General features: G+C 38.8%; 1 protein-coding gene across 1 annotated transcript in view; it reads left to right on the top strand.

Moving 5' to 3' along the window:
* rasef (RAS and EF-hand domain containing) overlaps nt 1–23,625 on the top strand; it is a 69,459-nt gene that overhangs the window by 24,880 nt on the left and 20,954 nt on the right. The window contains exons 3-7 of the mRNA XM_061928627.1: nt 8,942–9,088; nt 9,164–9,254; nt 14,552–14,647; nt 19,991–20,068; nt 20,146–20,261. Of these exons, the coding sequence (XP_061784611.1) occupies nt 8,942–9,088; nt 9,164–9,254; nt 14,552–14,647; nt 19,991–20,068; nt 20,146–20,261 (528 nt within the window). The remainder of the gene's footprint in view (nt 1–8,941; nt 9,089–9,163; nt 9,255–14,551; nt 14,648–19,990; nt 20,069–20,145; nt 20,262–23,625) is intronic.

Raw genomic sequence — 23,625 nt, 5'->3', positions numbered from 1 at the left:
CAAAACAAGTAAAATTAGATAACCTCAATGAACCCAAAAATACCTTAAAATAAGTACATTCTCACTAATAAAAAATGCACTTTTCTTGGTAGAAAAAAAAAATTAGACCTTTTTGCTCAATATGTTGAAAATATTCTTAAATTAAGTAAATGCTAGTGCCATTATCTTGACATCATGATATGCGCTCGGCATCATGATTTTTTTTTTTCATGCTTGAAGTAAGAAATTATTCCTTAAGAAAAGTAGTTTTATACTTGTGAGTGTTAATGACACAGCTTTGCATCAGTTGATATTCTAGTTTCAAGCAAGTTTTACTCAATATAAGTCATAAAATCTCAGCAACAAGCTATAATATTTTACTGAGATAATTTAGGACCAAAACCCTTAAAACAAGTAAAACACTCTAACATAAAATCTGCTTAGTGAGAAGAATTATCTGATCAGACAGAGAATAAGCAAATATCACCCTTATTTGAGATATTTAATCTTACTTAGATTTCAGTTTTTGCAGTGTAGAGCAGTGGTCCCCAACCTTTTTGGAACTGCGGATCGGTCAACGCTTGAAAATGTGTCCCACAATCTTGTGTGCTTACGGACTGTATCCCTGCAGACTGTATTGATCTATATTGATATAAAATGTAGGAACCAGAAATATTAATAACAGAAAGAAACAACCCTTTTGTGCGAATGAGTGTGAATGAGTGAAAATGGGGGAGGAAGGTTTTTGTGGTTGGTGCACTAATTGTAAGTGTATCTTGTGTTTTTTATGTTGATTTAATTAAAAAATATATATATATTTCTTGTGCGGCCCAGTACCAATCGATCCACGGCCTGGTGGTTGGGGACCACTGGTGCAGAGGGTTCTTTCAGATTGGGGACAGACAGAAAACTTAAAACACACGTACACGGATCTGAATACACACACTCGGGATTGATATGCAGACACACACATTAGTAAACACGCATGCAAATTGGATTACACACGCACAGATTGAGATACACGTTCATTAATAATTGTAATACTTTCATTCTCCTCTATCAATGCTGTTAGTGACTCCAAGATTTGTTGTCCTTGCATCGTGCAATCCCGTCCTCACTTCCTTGTTTTCCTGGACAGAAATGATTTGTGACGATACTCGCTCATCGTTTTCTCACTGGTTCGTTTTTTTACAGATAAAATGACAAAGAAGCGCTGTACAAAACATAGGTGAAGTAAAACAACACTTCAATTAAAACAACAGGGGCAACATTATAAAAAGGATACAAAGTGGATTCAAAACAGTAGTTAAAAGGTGCATTAACTAAAAGCTTTACTAAAAAGAGAAGTTTTCAAATGTCTCTTAAAAGTGTCAACACAGTCAAGATCACAGAGGGACTGGTGCAAGTTGTTCCAGAGTCTGGGAACTATAGCCTGGAATGCGAGGTCTCCAAAATGAGTTTTTGGGATCTTTAGAAGACCTTGGCCTGAAGACCGGAGGCTGCGCCCTGAAGAGTAGGGGCATAACAAGTCAGTGATGTACTGAGGGGCCCCACCATGCAACGCACGGAAAGTCAGGGCTAAAATCTTAAACTCAATGCGGAATTTGACTGGAAGTCAATGAAGATTGAATAAACCGGGTGTAATTTGGGCTGTTCTGGGTGCAACGGTCAAGAGTCTGGTAGCTGCATTTTGTACCGTCTGAAGTCTATTTAGCGTTGACTTGTTGAAAAGAGAGAATAGCAATAGTCAATACGAGATGAAATGAACGCGTGAATGATCATTTCGAGATCCAATTTTGACAGCGAATTTCTCACTTTTGAAATATTTCTGAGGGGATAAAAACAGTTTTTGGTCAGTTGATGGCGGTGACCCTCCAAAGACATTGACTGATCAAACACAACCCCAAGGTTTCTGAGGCCGCTTTTAACAGATGCACCCAGAGCACCAAGGGAGTTCTTGATCAGGGTGATCTTTTATCGGGAGCAATTATCAGTTTCCATTAGGGATGTCCGATAATGGCTTTTTGCCGATATTCCGATATTGTCCAACTCATTAATTACCGATACCAACAGATGTATACAGTCGTGGAATTAACACATTATTATGCCTAAGTTGGACAACCAGGTATGATGAAGATAAGGTACTTTAAAAAAAATAAAATAAAATAAAATAAGATAAATAAATTAAAAACATTTTCTTGAATAAAAAAGAAAGTAAAACAATATAAAAACAGTTACATAGAAACTAGTAATTAATGAAAATTAGTAAAATTAACTGTTAATGGTTAGTACTATTAGTGGACCAGCAGCACGCACAATCATGTGTGCTTACGGACTGTATCCCTTGCAGACTGTATTGATATATATTGATATATAATGTAGGAACCAGAATATTAATAACAGAAAGAAACAACCCTTTTGTGTGAATGAGTGTAAATGGGGGAGGAAGGTTTTTTGGGTTGGTGCACTAATTAAAAAAAAACAAAAAAAAAACGATACCGATAATAAAAAAAAACGATACCGCTAATTTTCGATATTACATTTTAACGCATTTATCGGCCGATAATATCGGACATCTCTAGTTTCCATTTTGCTAGAATTTATCGGGTGGAAAGTTGAATACAACCAGTTTTTTATACAGGATACACCTTCCAAGAACCCAGATAACAAGTGAAACTCTGAATCATTGAAAGTGCATAACAGTTGAATATCATCTACATAGAAATGATAAGAACCATTTTTGACACTACTGATCAACCTCCCAAGCGGCATCAGATACAACAAAAATATACAACTTTTCCCTGGAGCAGTAAAACGCCCGCCGGAAATAATAATATATTTTATCTACTTGACACATTTTTTATTTTAATAAATCTTAAAATTCTACAATATTTAAAACATGATCAGTGAAGCATAAGAAACACAAAAGATGCAAAATACAGCAGTGGGTTTTCGAAAGGTGTCTATTTACTTAGTTATTTAAGAAAAAATGACATGGTCAAAAGATTTCAGTGTTTGTGCTTTTTAAGCACATTTGCACAAGTGAGAACATTTCCAATTTTCTCTTAACAGACGTCTTGCTTCTCTGACTCTTGTTTGCCCACCGTGCGCCTGAGTGCGAGCACATGGCGTCCTGACATGATGTCATGTGCAACCCAGCTAGATTGTACATGTTTTTCATTGAACACTAATGATGTGAACTCCCGTCGGTTTGTGGGCTGACATGAGATCAGTGTGCTTGTTTACAGGACATTGATTGTCACAGCGGTCAAGTCCGATCCACAAGAGCTAAATACGCTCTCTTATTTCCTGGTCGTCCTCTTTGCTGCGTCTGCAATCAGCTGACAGTCGCCAACTCAAAGCAAAGTCTGTTTTTATGTTGATGAAATAACAGTTTGTCTTATTGGGGGTGTTAAGGAGTCAGGCATGTGAGGGACGCTTCCTTCAAACCTGACAACCTGACTCTGTGGTCAGTTTTGTCATGATTTCATACTTTGTCTCTACATTAGGTTGAGGGTGGCTGCGAGCTATTTACTTACGGCGGCCATGTCTGTGTGCTCAGCATTGGAGCTCAGAGCCCGCCCTGTCAGTCAACACAACGCAGCTCAGTGTACTGTAATGCTACATGACACACTGCAACTATCACTACACACACTGCAAAAAGTCAGTGTTCAAAAACAAAGAAAAAAAAATACAAAAATTAGTGGTATCTAAGTACTAAGCAAAATTATCTTCCAATAGAACAAGAACATTTGGCTTGTCAAGACTTTCCAAAACAAGTAAAATTAGCTAACCTCAATGAACCCAAAAATACCTTAAAATAAGTATATTCTCACTAATAACAAGTGCACTTTTCTTAGTAGAAAAAACAATATGAGACCTTTTTGCTCAATATGTTGAAAAATATTCTTAAATTAAGTAAATGCTAGTGCCATTATCTTGACATAATGATATGCGCTCGTCATTACATTTACTTATGCTAAAAACTAATTTATTGTTCTTAATGGAAAGGCAACAAGGCAACCGCTTGTTTCTCTCGGGGTCTCCTAGCCGCTCAGGCAAATCATATTGTCTAAAAATGCATTTTTCCATTGATAACATGACATAATCGCGCCAAGTGCATGCTCTTTCAGTCATTAGTGCGCAAGGAATATATATATATATATATATATATATATATATATATATATATATATATATATATATATATATATATATATATATATATATATATATATATATATATATATTTATTTACAGCCCGGCCCCCGGCCCAATTTGTTTTAATTGTAATTTTGAAGAATTTATCTGAATGTGCATGAACTATTTCTGTTCAAAATTGTTATTAATGTCACATGTTAAATGTTTAAATATTAACTGTCAGTTTACTGTACTGTGCCAACTGTACTACTATATGAGTACGTATTTTCTATTGTTTCATTGAAAATAAAACAGCAAAGTCCATTTGGCTGTCATCTGTTTTAATTATGAGACAAAATTGTGTCAAAGTCATGATTTTTTTTTTCATGCTTGAAGTAAGAATTATTACTTTAAAAAAGTAGTTTTATACTTGTGAGTGTTGATGACACAGCTTTGCAACAGTTGATATTCTAGTTTCAAGCATGTTTTACTCAATATTGGTCATCAAATCTCAGCAACAAGCTGTAATATCTTACTGCGATCATTTAGGACCGAAACACTTAAAACAAGTAAAACACTCTAACATAAAATCTACTTAGTGAGAAGAATTATCTTATTAGACAAAAAATAAGCAAATATCACCCTTATTTGAGATATTTAATCTTACTTAGATTTCAGTTTTTGCAGTGCAATGACTAGAGACTCAATAACTAGGAACGCTTCATTAGCTAAACCTGCACAATCCAATGAACGCTATGGATGTGACGTTATCCAAATCATCACAGTAGAAAAGTCCACGGTACAATATTATTTTGGTGAAGTGAAGTCAATTATATTTATATAGCGCTTTTTCTCTAGTAATTCAAAGCGCTTTGCTTTGCTTTTGCATACACTGCAAAATGTCAGTGTTCAAAAACAAGAAAAAAACAAACAAAAATTATAGTATTAATTTAAAATAAGCAAAATTGTCTGCCAATAGAACAAGAAAATTCGGCTTGTCAAGACTTTCCAAAACAAGTCAAATTAACTAACCTCAATGAACCCCAAAATACCTTAAAATAAGTATATTTTCACTAATAACAAGTGCACTTTTATTGGTAGAAAGAAAAAGAGACCTTTTGCTCAATATGTTGAAAAATATTCTTAAATTAGGTAAATGCTAGTGCCATTATCTTGACATAATGATATGCGTTCGGCATTACATTTCTTGAAACCAGCAAACTTATACTAAAAACTAATTTATTGTTCTTGAAGTAAGAAATGATTACTTTAAAAAAGTAGTTTTATACTCGTGAGTGTTGATGACACAGCTTTGCAACAGTTGATATTCTAGTTTCAAGCATGTTTTACTCAAAATAGGTCATCAAATCTCAGCAACAAGCTGTAATATCTTACTGAGATCATTTAGGACCAAAACACTTAAAACAAGTAAAACACTCTAACATAAAATCTGCTTAGTGAGAATAATTATCTTATCAGACAGAAAATAAGCAAACATCACCCTTATTTGAGATATTTAATCTTACTTAGATTTCAGTTTTTGCAGTGTAAGGCTGGGCGATATATCGATATATTCGATATATCGCGGGTTTGTCTCTGTGCAATATAGAAAATGACTATATCGTGATATTCGAGTATACGTTCTCACGCAGTTGCTTTTAACTGCGGGCATTACACTACAGGCTTTTCTCGCTCTTTCTTGTCTCTGCTTCTCATAGAGAGATAAAACAAGTGCACCTTCTTACACACGCCACATACGTATACGCCCTCGCGGAGCAGAGAGGTAGCGGCATGGGTAACGTTAGCTGTGGTGCCAGTGGTAATACGAGAGAAAGAAGGTGCGAATCTGGTAGCAAATGAAGGAAGAATTAATTCCTAAGAAAAACAGCACGGGGTCCATCGTCTGGCGGTGGTTTGGCTTCAAGTGGGAATATGTCAAACAGACAACAGTAATTTGTCAAGTGTGGGGCGAAAGCGTTGCTACAAAAAGTAGCATTACTGCTAATATGTAGCATCATTTGAAAAGTCACCCGCTAGAGCATGAAGTGTGCTTGAAACTCCGCATGTCAACATCTCTGTTCGGTGCCACACCAACAAAATGCAAAGGCAACCATTTCCAGATCAACACCGTATGAAAAAAATAGTCAACAACAGAAGGAGATAACGTCCGCAGGAACCTAGCACATAGCGAAGGACATACATTATTTGATTTCCTATTATGCGGCTCATTTCTATTTGACACTTATTGAAATATCTTGTGTGACATCATGCACAAAAGTGCACTTTATTTGTTTTAAAACATTGCAGTGGCATTCTGTACAAAAAGTGCAATCTAATTTAGTGTTGTTTTGATATGTCATCTTAGTGACATCATGCACTAAAGTGCACTAATAGCTTGTTTTAAAATGTCTCTGACAATCTTGCACTTTCTGTTTGGAAATGACATGAATGTTTGTGCCACTGCTTAATAACTGTTTAATAAATACACTTTTGCTAAATTGACTTAGTTGTGATTTCCCTCTCTGCATGAAAGTTTAAAATGAGCATATATTAATGAAGTATGAAGAAGAATGTTTTAATGTAGACACATAGAATCATCATACTGCTGTGATTATATGCATCAATTGTTAATTCAAGGTTAAGGCAAAATATCGAGATATATATCGTGTATCGTGACATGGCCTAAAAATATAGAGATATTAAAAAAAAAACATATCGCCCAGCCCTACTTTTGCATTGAGTACACGCAAATCAAAAGTTTTGCGTGTACTCATTGGCTTTCACCCTGGAAACAATCATTAACATTGCTATGTTTTCAAACATGCATCATACATATACCACTTTTTATGGGCCTCTTAGTAAAAGTCCTGCGGTGCATCAACAACAGAACCCACTTATGAAGGTGCGCTCATGGAAGACGCTAATGAAGCGTTCCTAGTTATTGAGTCTCTAGTCATTGTGGAGCGACAGTGGAAGTGTGCGAGCGTGCGCTGGAATGTTCCACATGCAAAAAAATGCATATTGCAAGAATTTTTTTTCATATAAGAGCTATATTAAAAAATATATTTTATATGAAAAAACAAACGTCATAAAAAAACAGCAGACACCAAAACACATCAATTCAATTTGTTTTATTCAGCCCCTTAAGTCATCCAAATAGCTAAATAGACCATATGTCATAATGGTTTTATTTTTGACAGTCCATATACAGTATGTTGACAACGCAATCGCCTCCTTTCTCACAGCCATTTCTGCAGCAGCTGCCTGTTTGCACGTCCTTCATAGACATGCTAAATATAGACGCAAAACAGCGGCTGCAGAACGGTTTCAGCTTTGATCGATGAAAGCGTGTGCTAAATAGCGTTTTCTCCTCCCGGTATAGCAAGCCTTCTGATAATCCACATATATTCTGCATAGTCATAAAGACAGACACGCTAAAAGGATTGCGTTCCTTATTTTGCTCGCTTAAGAGACCCAATTCTCTGCTCACAAGTTTAGTAGATCATCTTTGCACGTGTTTTAATACACATTATTACATTTAGTTAGATCAGGCCCTTAATGTACACACACACACACACACGCACACGCATGCACGCGGACTCACTAAAACAATGAACAAACCCTGAAGTACACACCAACCAACTCATGATTTAACTACTTTATTTTTCGGAGTATAAGTCGCACCGGAGTATAAGTCGCACCTGCCGAAAATGCATAATAAAGAAGGAAAAAAACATATAAGTCGCACTGGAGCCCGGCCAAACTATGAAAAAAACTGCGACTTATAGTCCGAAAAATACGGTAAAACTACTTAATTGGGAATCAATTTTCAATGTTAATTACGACTGATCAATTTGACCTCAAAGTACAGATCTGTTGAGTGAAAAATTATGTGTCATGTTCAAACACTGATGACATCTATTAAACAAGACAAGAGACAAAGAATGAAACAGAGACAGAATTCAATTTGGACTCAATATATTGAGGAGAGTCGCCCGGACATTGTATGCTTCTACAATCTCCAGCACGCTCTGCCAAAAGATTGTATGCCTCCTTCTTTCCCCGACCACATGGCCACGGCTGTTTCCAAAGGACAAAGGTCGCAAAAAGTTCACAGAAAAGGTCGTAAACAATTCACAGAAAAGGTCAGTTCAAAAAGAGTTTGTAAAATAGTTCGAAAAGAGTTCGCAAAATACTTCAAAAAGAGTTCCATAAAATAGTTCAAAAAGAGTTCGTCTGGAAATTGGGCAGATCCTGTCATCTCTCCGCTTTGAAGTCCTTGGGCCAGAACAACATCCTTCTGTTGATTACCATACATGAGAGAAAACAAAAAACCCTTCATGTGGCTCGCCCCCTTACACAGTGGAGTTTTACACCTCCCGTTACCCCTGCTAGGAACTCAATGTAATACAAAGTTTTTGTGATAATTTAGAAACAATTATTCTAACATTATGTTTTTTGCAGTTAGTTAGTTAGTCAGTTAGTTACAGTAGTCAGCTCGCTGCAAAAACTTCAAATTCAATTCCCAGTCAAATTTATAGAAGTTCAGAGCATGAGTCCATTCTGTCTGTCTCCGTCCATCCTGCCCGTCCGTCTATCCATCCATCCATCTATCTATCCATCTATCTATCCATCTATCTATCTATCTATCTATCTATCTATCTATCTATCTATCTATCTATCTATCCATCCATCCATCCATCCATCCATCCATCCATCCATCCATCCATCCATCCATCCATCCATCCATCTATCTATCCACCAATCCATCATGTCCATGAACTGTATGACAAAGCAGTTCCACTGCATTTTGTCATTGCAGGCAGGAGCAAGTGGCGACGCTGTACCACAACATCAGTATGAATGAGCCCAGGCTTGTTCCGCAGCTGGAGAAAGTTCTCCTCTGCTTCACCAAGGAGATCAAGCAGCAGAACTCTGAGATGGAGAACCTAGCATTGGCCATCAGGCGGTAGGTGACACACTCGTGGTGCACTTGTGTTGTGTTTGAACATTAAAGTGGCACAAACTTGATGTTGTGTTCAAGTGCGCAGGACCAAGCCTCCATGCAGCTCAGCGAGATGGAGGAGGAAATGGACCAACGCATACATGCTGCTGAGAGGAAAACACGAGCCCAGGTAAGGTGCTAAAAAAAACCACCTGCAAAATCAATATGTTTAAAATTGTGTGTAACAAAACAAAATCCCCAAAAGTCTTAATTTTGAAAATAAAAAAAAATCATGATATTACCAGAAAAAAACTGTTATTACAAGATGTTTCTAATATTTTTGACAATGTGAGGTTGTATGCGTCTTAGGAAGCAGTACTCAGTTAGTTAGCGCTTCCCTTGTGTCGAACAAAAACAAATAAAATGGGATTTTAAGCGCACATTTCCTTTAAGCCAGACCTGGGCAAATTAAGGGCATGCAGCCCGTTAAGCTTTTCAATCTGGCCCGCCGGACATTCCCAAATAATTTTTTTAGATCTTTAAGATGGAAAGTGTAGCTGCCATTATGATGTGCAGTCATCTTTTCTATTGACCGTAAGTCTTGAACTATACAAAGTATTTCAATGGTTGGAATCTGCACTTTTGGATGATATACCAGTTACTTTGGTATCTAATTAGTTACTATGGTACTCTAATTAGTTACGATGGTCATCTAATTAGTTACTATGGTAATCTACGTCACAGCAGCTCAGACGAGGCACCAAACAGAGTGGGTGGGGAGCGTTTCCACAGACGCGGAAGGAGATTTTCACAACAAAGTTCCAAAGCTTAGTGATGCATCAGATATATCAGATTGTAGGTGGGTTTATTTTGTACCCTTTGCGTTCATATTTCACTGTTTGTTGCATTTTTGTTGCGTTTCACTTGATTGTAAAATGTGTTGATCGAAAGCGGGTGTGACATTCATATTTTGTCAATATTCAGTGTTTTATCCTTCATAGAAAAATGTAAAATTCCATTACGTTTTTTAAGGCGGTCTGTCATAAAGTTTTTAGCATTCAATCAGACATTATTGTGAGGTTCTCTATTAGTGTTCCTAAAAATAGATATACCGGCCCCCAGACAAATGTTTTTTCTCTAAATGTGGCCCCCGAGTCAAAATAATTGCCCAGGCCTGCTTTAAGCGCATACTTGGTGTCTGGTATTTCATCAAGACTTTAGTCAAGGAAAAATATGTCATTTTGTGAAAATAACTCACTCACTACCACTACACCCTCAAAATGAAGTAAAACGGGGTAGAGCTTTGTAATCTTCTCTTAAAATTGAGACACCACTTGCTCTGTCACTGCATTGTTCAGGCACGTAAGCGACTGCATAGTCACGTTTGCACATTTGTACCGACACCAATATTATGGTACCAAAATATATATTGTTATGTAGTTCAATAGTTCTGGATACTTTTCAAAATAAAGGGTACCACAAAAAATGTCATTATTGGCCTAATTTTAACAGAAAATCTTATGATAAAACTCATGATTAAACATATGTTTCTTATTGCACTCAAAGAACAAATTTAAAAGGTCGGAATTCAAATTAAAAGGCATTAAACACATTACTTTTTCTTATTGCACTCAAAGAACAGTTCACAATTATTTTACATATTACATACAGCCTGCGGGCTTCACGGTGGCAGAGGGGTTAGTGCATCTGCCTCACAATACGAAGGTCCTGAGTAGTCTTGGGTTCAATCCCGGGCTCGGGATCTTTCTGTGTGGAGTTTGCATGTTCTCCCCGTGACTGCGTGGGTTCCCTCCGGGTACTCCGGCTTCCTCCCACCTCCAAAGACATGCACCTGGGGATAAGTTGATTGGCAACACTAAAAAATTGGCCCTAGTGTGTGGATGTGAGTGTGAATGTTGTCTGTCTATCTGTGTTGGCCCTGCGATGAGGTGGCGACTTGTCCAGGGTGTACCCAGCCTTCCGCCCGATTGTAGCTGAGATAGGCTCCAGCGCCCCCCGCGACTCCAAAGGGAATAAGCGGTAGAAAATGGATGGATGGACATACAGCCTGCTATAATCTAAGATTAGGTTAGAATAGAATAGAAAGCTTTAGTGACATTGTATCAAATGTTTCATCATTTATGGTTTCCACTCTTAGTCTGTCTTTAATAGCATTAGTTTACGAAAACAAGGGCGATTTGGACTGCGCTATTGATTTTCAACAAGCTGTTTGAACATCTATGTATCTATGTTTCTATAAGCTGTTAACTCTATAACCTGTCACTCTTTAAACTCCTTGTGCAGATCTGAATATTTGTTTTGTTTACCTAAGTTTGAAGCAATGATGCTAATGCTGTATTGACACATTTGGCGAGGCGTGTTTTAAAGTGCTTGCAGTGCGGCACTTCCAAGTTTAAAGCGTCACGTTTTGAAGCCCAAATACCTTCGTATTGCACTTCACGTACCCTCTTTATTAACCAGTAGAATTGCTGTTTTTTTGTCATAATTCCTCTCTACACTTTTTCTGCTTGTGTGCACTCAATGCGTGCGTTTTGACATATATGCAGATGATAAATAGCTACCAGTATTTTCCAAAGGCAGTGGTACCTTTTTTAATTGATTAGTGATGTGGTACTTTATTAATAGCGGTGTACCCTACAAGCCTCTAGTTTAGGGGTGTGAAACTCAAATACAGAGTGGGCCAAAATTTTAAACTGAACAAAGCTGCGGGCCAAGGTTGAACAAATTAACCTTTTAATAGGGACCCAAACAAGTTTTGCATTGAATATTGAACAAGCAAGGCTTATATAACTTTATATTGACATGCAAAATCGAGTTTCAAATAATAATAATAATAATAATAATAATTAAAAAATATCAATGGCATATCAAATACAATTTAAATAAAAATTGAATACCTCTTTTCTATTTGCAGCCTTCTGAGGTAAATATCAACATTAACTTTTTCCACAGGCTAATAAATTTGAAAATAAAATAACAATGAATAAAACAACCATTCAGGACTTTAAACTGCTCAGTTTGCAACACACTGATCTAATCTGATGCGCCCAAGCCAGATACCTGCCATCTTTTCTTGGATGCTAGTTCATTAATGTCGGGGCTCAGGCTTTGAGCTGAGGCAACCTTCATTATCGAACAAAGGTGTTCATCAGTCATTATATCTCGTCCACCCGAACCACAGTCTTGGGGGCGTGCCTTAAATGCACTGCCTTTAACGTACTCTACGAGCTATCGTCACGTCCGCTTTTCATCCATTCTAACATCGTTCAGACCCAGTCACAAGATATGTGCGGCTTCTGTACGCACACACGAGTGAATGCAATGCAGAGTTAGTTTTTTTTAATCATTCATCATGCTTCGTTTGATGAATAAACGAAGAACTACAGTGAAGAAGCCGCCATCTACCACTGTTGTCTCTTTTGATTTTTTTTTAATGTATGTAACATTAATGTTTTCACATTCGCAAGCTTTTAGTGAGTACTTTAGCCTAACGCTAGCTATCGTGGCTAGCTGGCTAACATTACAAACTTACGTTAGAAACTAACGTGTAATATATTATATAATTTATGCAGAAACTGGTGAATTTTCTCTGGCCCTACATGATCGAGTCAGCATCTGAAATCCCTCACTCTGAATTGCTATATTCACACCTCCTTACCCCTCGTTATGCCCACTACCCCTACATGCAAAGAGTCATTGGGACACCACTACCCTCACGGGACTGACCCATAGTAATTCATATTATTAGACAAAAACTCAGCATTTTCTGATTAGAAAAAGTTGTAATTCACAAAAATAAATTTGTAATTTTAGGAGATACAAGTTGTTAAGTAAATGCATTTTAGAAAAATAAAATTGTGAAATTACGAAAACAAAATCCCAATTTTTTTTTTTTAAAAGGTCTTCATTTCAATATGAAATACTGTATTTTTCGGACTATAAGTCGCAGTTTTTTTCATAGTTTGGCCGTGTTACAATATTATTATGGGTGCGACTTATACTCAGGAGCGACTTATGTGTGAAATTATTAACACATTACCGTAAAATATCAAATAATATTATTTCGCTCATTCACGTAAGAGACTAGACGTATAAGATTTCATGGGATTTAGCGATTAGGAGTGACAGATTGTTTGGTAAACGTATAGCATGTTCTATATGTTATAGTTATTTGAATGACTCTTACCATAATATGTTACGTTAACATACCAGGCACGTTCTCAGTTGGTTATTTATGCCTCATATAACGTACACTTATTCAGCCTGTTGTTCACTATTCTTTATTTATTTTTAAATTGCCTTTCAAATGTCTATTCTTGGTGTTGGCTTTTATCAAATACATTTCCCCCAAAAATGCGACTTATATATGTTTTTTTCCTTCTTTATTATGCATTTTCGGCCGGTGAGACTTATACTCCGGAGCGACTTATACTCTGAAAAATACGGTAGTTTCCTAATTTTGAAAGGAAAAAAATGTTATATGAAAAAAAAATTATATTACAAGAATGAAATATTTTATTTTTAAAAAAGTGAAAATTTGTCCAAAATAATGTTGTAATATTATGAGAAACATTTAAATAATTTATTAAAAATGATTTTTTCCATTGAATGAAGACAAGTTTTAATTTTACAAGACATAAATGTAATTTATGAGAAAAAAAATGATGAGAAAAACATTGTAATCTTTTAATCTAAACATTGTAATTTTTGTTAGGAAAAATAATAATACTTTTAGGAGTGTTAACTTAGTCATAACATTATCAGAAACACTTTAAATGTTGTAGTTTTATGGCAAATATGTTGTAGTCTTCTTAGAAAAAATCACAATTTTACTAGAAAAAAATCTATATCTTTTGAGGCAAAAAAATGTATTTGAAATGACAAAAATACAATGTATTTAATATAAAAGGCAATAAAGTTGTAACACTAAGAAAAAAACAATGTGAGCGAGTTAAAGAGTTTTGACTTTCATATGGGGTAATAAAACTAAGCTCCAAAGCTTTTGCAAAACTATTTCCAGCAGACAACAAAATAAAAGATACCGAATACTTAAAGTAGACGGTGGCAACCAAATATTTAGTTGAAACACAGCAACATTAGCAGGTTTGAATGTTTCACAGTGAACTTTAATGCCAACCTTCCCAGTATGACATAAAGTGTGTCTTATCGCTGCACAACCTTATGTAAGAGTGCCACATTGGCTCAGTAGCCACTGTTTACTTTGTCACATACCAAATAGGACACCAATCATCTGTGCTCTCCCACACTTCACAGTTAACACTTACAGTGAGACTTTACTTTTAGACTTAATGATCAATAGCCCAGCAGGCTCCGCCCATCGTGACAAATGTAATTTGTCAAGGTAGTCGTGTCTCAGAGGCAATCATATCAACACAAATATCCTGAATGATCCTTTAATATCAACAATATTTCAATAAATGATGTTTTTTTTCTGTCCTCGTGTAGGAGAAGAAGCGAGCGGAGGACGAGCTCAACGATTTGAGAAGAGGTTATGAAACTGAAGTGTGTGAGCTCCAGTGTAAGATCCAGAGGATGCAAATGGTAACCATAATTAACGCTGTTTTTTTTTACTTGAACACATCAACTCCATATTTGTTTATTAAGATTAGGTCTGGGACAGCACGGGTCGTCAGTGGTTAGCATTCGTGCAGAGCAAGAAAAAAGTTGTTGGTCTCCATAATAATGTTGCAATATTACAAGAAAAAAAGTTGTAGTGTCACATGATAATGTTGTAATATTACAAGAAAAAAAGTTATAGTTTCACATAATAATGTTATAATATTACAAAAAAAGGTGTAGTTTCACATAATGTTATAATATTATAAGAAAAAAAGTTGTAGTTTTACATAGTATTGTTGTAATATTACGAGAAAAAAAGTTGTAGTTTTACATAATAATGTTGTAATATTACAAGAAAAAAAGTTGTATTCACATAATAATGTTGTAATATTACAAGAAAAAAAAGTTGTAGTTACACATAATAATATTGTAATATTACAAGAAAAAAGGGGTAGTTTCATATAATATTGTTGTAAAATTACAAGAAAAAAGTTGTAGTTTCATATAATAATGTTGTAAATATTACAAACGTTTGTACAAGAAAAAAGTTGTAGTTTCCCATAATAATGTTGTAATATTACAAGAAAAAAGTTGTAGTTTCACATAATAATGTTGTAATATTACAAGAAAAATGTTTTACTTTTACATAATAATGTTGTAATATTACAAGAAAAAAGTTGTAGTTTCACATAATAATGTTGTAATATTACAAGAAAAAAAGTTGTATTCGCATAATAATGTTGTAATATTATGAGAAAACAGTTGTAGTTCTACATAATAATGTAATATTACAAGAAAAAAGTTGTAGTTTCATATAATATTGTTGAAAAATTACAAGAAGAAAGTTGTAGTTTCATGTAATAATGTTGTAATATTACAAGAAAAATGTTATACTTTTACATAATAATGTTGTAATATTACAGGAAAAAAAGTTGTACTTTTACATCATAATGTTATAATATTACTAGAAAAAAGTTTTAGTTTCACATACTAATGTTGCTCCTCTCTGAGCTGCCACCTTAACGTGGTAGAGGAGTTTGCGTGTCCCAATGATCCTAGGAGCTATGTTGTCCGGGGGCTTCCATGCCCCCTGGTAGGGTCTCCCAAGACAAACAGGTCCTAGGTGAGGGATCAGACAAAGAGCAGCTCGAAGACTTCTATGGAAATGCAAGAACCGAGACTCAGATTTCCCTCGCCCGGACGCGGGTCACCGGGGCCCCCCTCCGGAGCCAGACCCGGAGTTGGGGCACGATGGCGAGCGCCTGGTGGCCTGTCCCCATGGGGCCCGGCCGGGCACAGCCCGAAGAGGCAACGTGGGTCCCCCCTCCAATGGGCTCACCACCCATAGCAGGGGCCATAGAGGTCGGGTGCAATGTGAGCTGGGCGGTAGCCGAAGGCAGGGCACTTGGCGGTCCGATCCTCGGCTACAGAAGCTAGCTCTTGGGACGTGGAACGTCACCTCGCTGGGGGGGAAGGAGCCTGAGCTAGTGCGCGAGGTAGAGAAGTTCCGGTTGGATATAGTCGGACTCACCTCGACGCACAGCAAGGGCTCTGGAACCAGTTCTCTCGAGAGGGGCTGGACTCTCTTCCACTCTGGCGTTGCCAGCAGTGAGAGGCGACGGGCTGGGGTGGCAATTCTTGTTGCCCCCCGGCTCAGAGCCTGCATGTTGGAGTTCAACCCGGTGGACGAGAGGGTAGCTTCCCTCCGCCTTCGGGTGGGGGAACGGGTCCTGACTGTGGTTTGCGCTTACGCGCCAAACAGCAGCTCAGAGTACCCAGCCTTTTTGGATTCACTCGAGGGAGTACTTGAGAGTGCTCCCCCGGGTGATTCCCTCGTTCTACTGGGGGACTTCAACGCTCATATTGGCAACGACAGTGAAACCTGGAGAGGCGTGATTGGGAAGAATGGCCGCCCGGATCTGAACCCAAGTGGTGTTTTGTTATTGGACTTTTGTGCCCGTCACGGATTGTCCATAACGAACACCATGTTCAAGCATAAGGGTGTCCATATGTGCACTTAGCACCAGGACACCCTAGGCCGCAGTTCTATGATCGACTTTGTAGTTGTGTCATCGGATTTGCGGCCTCATGTTTTGGACACTCGGGTGAAGAGAGGGGCGGAGCTTTCTACCGATCACCACCTGGTGGTGAGTTGGCTGCGATGGTGGGGGAGGATGCCGGACAGACCTGGCAGGCCCAAACGCATTGTGAGGGTTTGCTGGGAACGTCTGGCAGAGTCTCCTGTCAGAGAGAGTTTCAATTCCCACCTCCGGAAGAACTTTGAACATGTCACGAGGGAGGTGCTGGACATTGAGTCCGAGTGGACCATGTTCCGCACCTCTATTGTCGAGGCGGCTGATTGGAGCTGTGGCCGCAAGGTAGTTGGTGCTTGTCGTGGCGGTAATCCTAGAACCCGTTGGTGGACACCGGCGGTGAGGGATGCCGTCAAGCTGAAGAAGGAGTCCTATCAGGTTCTTTTGGCTCATGGGACTCCTGAGGCAGCGGACAGGTACCGACAGGCCAAGCGGTGTGCGGCTTCAGCGGTCGCGGAGGCAAAAACTCGGACATGGGAGGAGTTCGGGGAAGCCATGGAAAACGACTTCCGGACGGCTTCGAAGCGATTCTGGACCACCATCCACCGCCTCAGGAAGGGGAAGCAGTGCAGTGCCAACACCGTGTATGGTGCGGATGGTGTTCTGCTGACCTCGACTGCGGAAGTTGTGGATCGGTGGAGGGAATACTTCGAAGACCTCCTCAATCCCACCAACACGTCTTCCTATGAGGAAGCAGTGCCTGAGGAATCTGTGGTGGGCTCTCCTATTTCTGGGGCTGAGGTTGCTGAGGTAGTTAAAAAGCTCCTCGGTGGCAAGGCCCCGGGGGTAGATGAGATCCGCCCGGAGTTCCTTAAGGCTCTGGATGCTGTAGGGCTGTCTTGGTTGACAAGACTCTGCAGCATCGCGTGGACATCGGGGGCAGTACCTCTGGATTGGCAGACCGGGGTGGTGGTTCCTCTCTTTAAAAAGGGGAACCGGAGGGTGTGTTCTAACTATCGTGGGATCACACTCCTCAGCCTTCCCGGTAAGGTCTATTCAGGTGTACTGGAGAGGAGGCTACGCCGGATAGTCGAACCTCGGATTCAGGAGGAACAGTGTGGTTTTCGTCCTGGTCGTGGAACTGTGGACCAGCTCTATACTCTCGGCAGGGTCCTTGAGGGTGCATGGGAGTTTGCCCAACCAGTCTACATGTGCTTTGTGGACTTGGAGAAGGCATTCGACCGTGTCCCTCGGGAAGTCCTGTGGGGAGTGCTCAGAGAGTATGGGGTTTCGGACTGTCTGATTGTGGCAGTCCGCTCCCTGTATGATCAGTGTCAGAGCTTGGTTCGCATTGCCGGCAGACGTCGGACACGTTTCCGGTGAGGGTTGGACTCCGCCAAGGCTGCCCTTTGTCACCGATTCTGTTCATAACCTTTATGGACAGAATTTCTAGGCGCAGTCAAGGCGTTGAGGGGATCCGGTTTGGTGGCTGCAGGATTAGGTCTCTGCTTTTTGCAGATGATTTGGTCCTGATGGCTTCATCTGGCCAGGATCTTCAGCTCTCACTGGATCGGTTCGCAGCTGAGTGTGAAGCGACTGGGATGAGAATCAGCACCTCCAAGTCCGAGTCCATGGTTCTCGCCCGGAAAAGGGTGGAGTGCCATCTCCGGGTTGGGGAGGAGATCTTGCCCCAAGTGGAGGAGTTCAAGTACCTCGGAGTCTTGTTCACGAGTGAGGGAAGAGTGGATCGTGAGATCGACAGGCGGATCGGTGCGGCGTCTTCAGTAATGCGGACGCTGTATCGATCCGTTGTGGTGAAGAAGGAGCTGAGCCGGAAGGCAAAGCTCTCAATTTACCGGTCGATCTACGTTCCCATCCTCACCTATGGTCAAGAGCTTTGGGTTATGACCGAAAGGACAAGATCACGGGTACAAGCGGCCGAAATGAGTTTCCTCCGCCGGGTGGCGGGGCTCTCCCTTAGAGATAGGGTGAGAAGCTCTGTCATCCGGGAGGAGCTCAAAGTAAAGCCGCTGCTCCTCCACATCGAGAGGAGCCAGATGAGGTGGTTCGGGCATCTGGTCAGGATGCCACCCGAGCGCCTCCCTAAGGAGGTGTTTAGGGCATGTCCGACCGGTAGGAGGCCACGAGGAAGACCCAGGACACGTTGGGAAGACTATGTCTCCCGGCTGGCCTGGGAACGCCTCGGGATCCCCCGGGAGGAGCTGGACGAAGTGGCTGGGGAGAGGGAAGTCTGGGCTTCCCTGCTTAGGCTGCTGCCCCCGCGACCCGACCTCGGATAAGCGGAAGAAGATGGATGGATGGATGGATACTAATGTTGTAAAATTACAATAAAAAAGTTGTAATTGTACATAGTAATGTTACAAGAAAAAAGTTGTACTTTTAAATAATAATGTTGTAATATTACAAGAAAAAAGTTGTACTTTTAAATAATAATGTTGTAATATTACAAGAAAAAAGTTGTACTTTTAAATAATAATGTTGTAATATTACAAGAAAAAAAAAGTTGTAGTTTGACATCATAATGTTGTCATATTACAATAAAAAAAAGTTGTAGTTCTACAACATAACGTAATATTACAAGAAACAACATTGTAGTTTTACAAGACAATGTTGTAATATTACAAGAAAAAACATTGTAGTTTTACATAATAATGTTGTAATATTACAAAAACAATGTGTAGTTTTACATAACAATGGTGTGATATTACAAGCAAAAGTTGTAATATTACAAGATTATGTTGTACTTTTTTAAACTATTCCAATGAAATAGTGATACATTTGTATGAAATAATTCTGCAAGATGGAAGAGTTTAATGACTCGTCATGGGAAAAGGCAAAAGACAAAAAAAGTAGTAATTCTGCAAAATTAATTTGTAATTTTATTATGAAAAAATATATATTTCTTTGAAGATTAAATGTATTTATAGTCATTATTAGTATATTTGTAATTATTTATCCCCACAAATACATACTTTTGGGGATTAAAGAATGATTTAATGACAAAATGTGGTTTTATTACAACAAAAAAGTTTTAATTTTACTGGACTGATTTGTAATATCACCCAAAACACAATATTATGAGAATAAAGTCATACTCTAACAGGAAGAAAAAAAATAGACTAAAAGTGGTATTTTTATGAGAAAATGATTATTAAAAAAACGGTAGCGCTACCTTTACATAAGATATATTCTACCTGAAGCACGAATATGACACATTTTAACATTATTAGCATAATGTTTTTAATAAACCTCTAAAATGTGTCCTTACCAGATCGAGGAGAAGTACAAGAACATCACCGTGAAGGACGAGAGTCCCGGCCTGAAGAAGAAGATCAACGAACTCACACTGGTAAGACTAGAAGAAGACTAGAATGTTCTCTTGTCCCGTCAGTCATGTTCAGTTGGCCATCTTTGTGTCATTTGTAGGATAATCAGCGGTTAAAACAGGAACTGCTCAGATCTCAGACCAAAGTGGCGTGTCTGCAGAGCGACATGGACTCGCTCAAGAACGAGCTGACAGACCAAAGCATGAACTCAGAGAGGTGATGTTTGACTATTATGTTTTCCCTTCTGCCTTTAAAGTAGCAATAAGGAATGATTGCATTAACTCCAGAGTTATTTACTTTTAAGCCTTCCACAGAAGTTAAACGAGAAGCTCATGAAGTCATGAACTCAATTAGCACAGATGCTAGCGCTAACACAACATCAGATGTGTCCTGGCTGGTCCAGCAGTGTTTCAGACCGCGACGGAAACACAGTCAAGTTAAATAAGTCAAATAAACGTTAATACGGATGTTCATTAAGAAACATCACAGACTACTACAGAATGTTACAAAGACATGGTCGGAAGCCAAAGAAGTCATAATTAGCAAAGATGCTAACTAATGCTATCACAGTAGGTTTTCCCGGCTGATCCACCAGTATTGCAGACCACTAGTGTAGGTCATCTTGTGTTGCCATGGTAACAACATGGAGCTGTTGTTTTAAGGCAGTGCTTTTCAACCTTTTTTGAGCCAAGGCACATTTTTTGCGTTGAAAAAATCCGGAGGCACACCACCAGCAGAAATCATTAAAAAAATAAACTCAGTTGACAGTAAAAAGTTGTTGTCGCAATTGTTGGACTTTAAACCATAACCAAGCATGCATCAATATAGATGTGTCGTTGTGGCTTGTGCAGCCCTTTAAGACACTCGTGATTTAGGGCTATATAAGTAAACATTGATTGATTGATTGATAGCTCTTGTCTCAAAGTAGGTGTACTGTCACCACCTGTCACATCACGCCGTGACTTCTTTTGAGTTTTTTTGCTGTTTTCCTGTGTGTAGTGTTTTAGTTCTTGTCTTGCGCTCCTATTTTGGTGGCTTTTTCTCTTTTTTTGGTATTTTCCTGTAGCAGTTTCATGTCTTCCTTTGAGCAATATTCCCTGCATCTACTTTGTTTTAGCAATCAAGAATATTTCAGTTGTTTTTATCCTTCTTTGTGGAGACATTGTTGATTGTCATGTCGTGTTCGGGATGTACATTGTCTTTGCTCCACAGTAAGTCTTTGCTGTCGTCCAGCATTCTGTTTTTGTTTACTTTGTAGCCTGTCCAGTTTTAGTTTTGTTCTGCATAGCCTTCCCTAAGCTTTAATGCCTTTTCTTAGGGGCACTCAGCTTTTGTTTATTTTTGGTTTAAGCATTAGACACCTTTTTTACCTGCACACTGCCTCCCGCTGTTTCCGACATCTACAAAGCAATTAGCTACCTGCTGCCACCTACTGATATGGAAGAGTATTACACGGTTACTCTGCCGAGCTCTAAACAGCACCGACACTCAACAACAACACATCATTTGCTGACTATAATTACTGGTTTGCAAAAAATAGGTTTTACCCCAAATAGGTGAAATTACATAATATCCCACGGCACACTAGTGTGCCGCGGCACAGTGGTTGAAAAACACTGTTTTAAGGTACTATTGTTAATGTTGCTTTACAACACATCTGTGCCCATGCTCGGTAAAACGGGTGTGCTGACTCAGCAATAATTTTGCGCAAGGGCAGATGCTGGAATGTAACCCACCACAGTCCACTTGCAGATGAGGACCACCACATCCAGCAGAGGGAGCTGTAGAAAAGAAGCTGACAATATGAGCCAGGCTGTGCTAATGAACATTATCGCCATCTACAGGGCTGGGGTGGAACAGTGTAACCCAGCATGCCGTGCAACATGTCTTGGCGGCAGTTTCCTCAAACTCCTGAAACTACTCAGTACATTTTGACGGTCGGAGACGGCAATCAGAACCCCCCCCTTGTGACTATGAGCTCCCGCAGGGGGGGTTCTCTTTGTCACAGTCGAAACAGGATATCCTGGACCTGAAACGAGGACAGGCACATGGTCTGTGTCCTCCTCTCAAGGGTTGCCTAGCAACACCAGCACAGACTTGACAACAGTCCACGGACAGCACTTTCTCGCAAATGACGTAAAATACACACACTGCCTTACAGCTGCTGTGTGGCGCAACCTGAATATGATAAAGGCACACATGACTCCTATCACGGCATCATGTGACTCTTTGGACCCTCCATTAGGTACACAATCCAACGCCACACCAATACACTGCAAAAACTAAGTAAGATTAAATATCTCAAATAAGGGTGATATTTGCTTATTTTCTGTCTGATAAGATAATTCTTCTCACTAAGCAGATTTTATGTTAGAGTCTTTTACTTATTTTAAGGGTGTTGGTCCTAAATGATCTCAGTAAGATATTACAGCTTGTTGCTGAGATTTTATGACCTATATTGACTACAACATGCTTGAAACTAGAATATCAACTAATGCAAAGCTGTGTCATCAACACTCACAAGTATAAAACTACTTTTTTAAGTAATAATTTCTTATTTCAAGTATGAACAAAAAAATCATGATGTCAAGCACATATCATTATGTCAAGACAGGGGTCGGGAACCTTTTTGGCTGGGAGAGCAATGAAAGCCAAATATTTTAAAATGTATTTCCGTGAGAGCGATATTATATTTTTTAACACTAATTACAACTAAATGCGTGCATTTTTAAGTAAGACCAACATTTTTAGAGTATAATAAGTCTCTTATTCTTTTTAATAACATTGTTATTCTGAAGCTAACCAATAAAAAATAAAATACTTCTTACCATTATTGCGACTTCTTGAACAGGTGCGGTAGAAAACGAATGGATGGATTCAAATGCGTGACAATGTTTTATATTTTGAACGTTATTTTTAGTACTGATTACCAGCGGAATTATTCATTACTTATCATGTCAAGCAATGTCATCTAAGATTTATCTGAGAGCCAGATGCAGTCATCAAAAGAGCCACATCTGGCTCTAGAGCCATAGGTTCCCTACCCCTGTGTCAAGATAATGGCACTAGCATTTACCTAATTTAAGTATATTTTTCAACATATTGAGCAAAAAGGTCTCTCTTTTTTTTCTGCCAAGAAAAGTGCACTTGTTATTAGTGAGAATATACTTATTTTAAGGTATTTTTGGGTTCATTGAGGTTAGCTAATTTGACTTGTTTTGGAAAGTCTTGACAAGCCGAATTTTCTTGTTCTATTGGCAGATAATTTTGCTTAGTTCAAATAAAATACCCCTAATTTTTGTAATTTTTTTTCTTGTTTTTGAACACTGACATTTTCCAGTGTACAAGTACGACATTAAATATTGGGCCGCAGTGTTACGTTGACACCTGTCTGACACTGTCAATCAAAACCAAACGACGGTTATTATGATGCAAAGTTGTAATGAAAAAAGTGACCAATGATGATAAGTGCATATCATTCAAGCCAAAGTTAAGCACAGCAAAACAATGAAGTCAATGAACATTTCACAGTAAGATGCATTAGCAACTAGCCAGCTCCCTTGTTTGTGGCTACTGCTAG

Source organism: Nerophis lumbriciformis, linkage group LG33, assembly GCF_033978685.3.
Source record: "Nerophis lumbriciformis linkage group LG33, RoL_Nlum_v2.1, whole genome shotgun sequence".
Classification (NCBI taxonomy): domain Eukaryota; kingdom Metazoa; phylum Chordata; class Actinopteri; order Syngnathiformes; family Syngnathidae; genus Nerophis; species Nerophis lumbriciformis.
The sequence above is the reverse complement of the archived record's forward strand: the minus strand, read 5'-3'. Positions and strand labels throughout refer to the sequence as shown.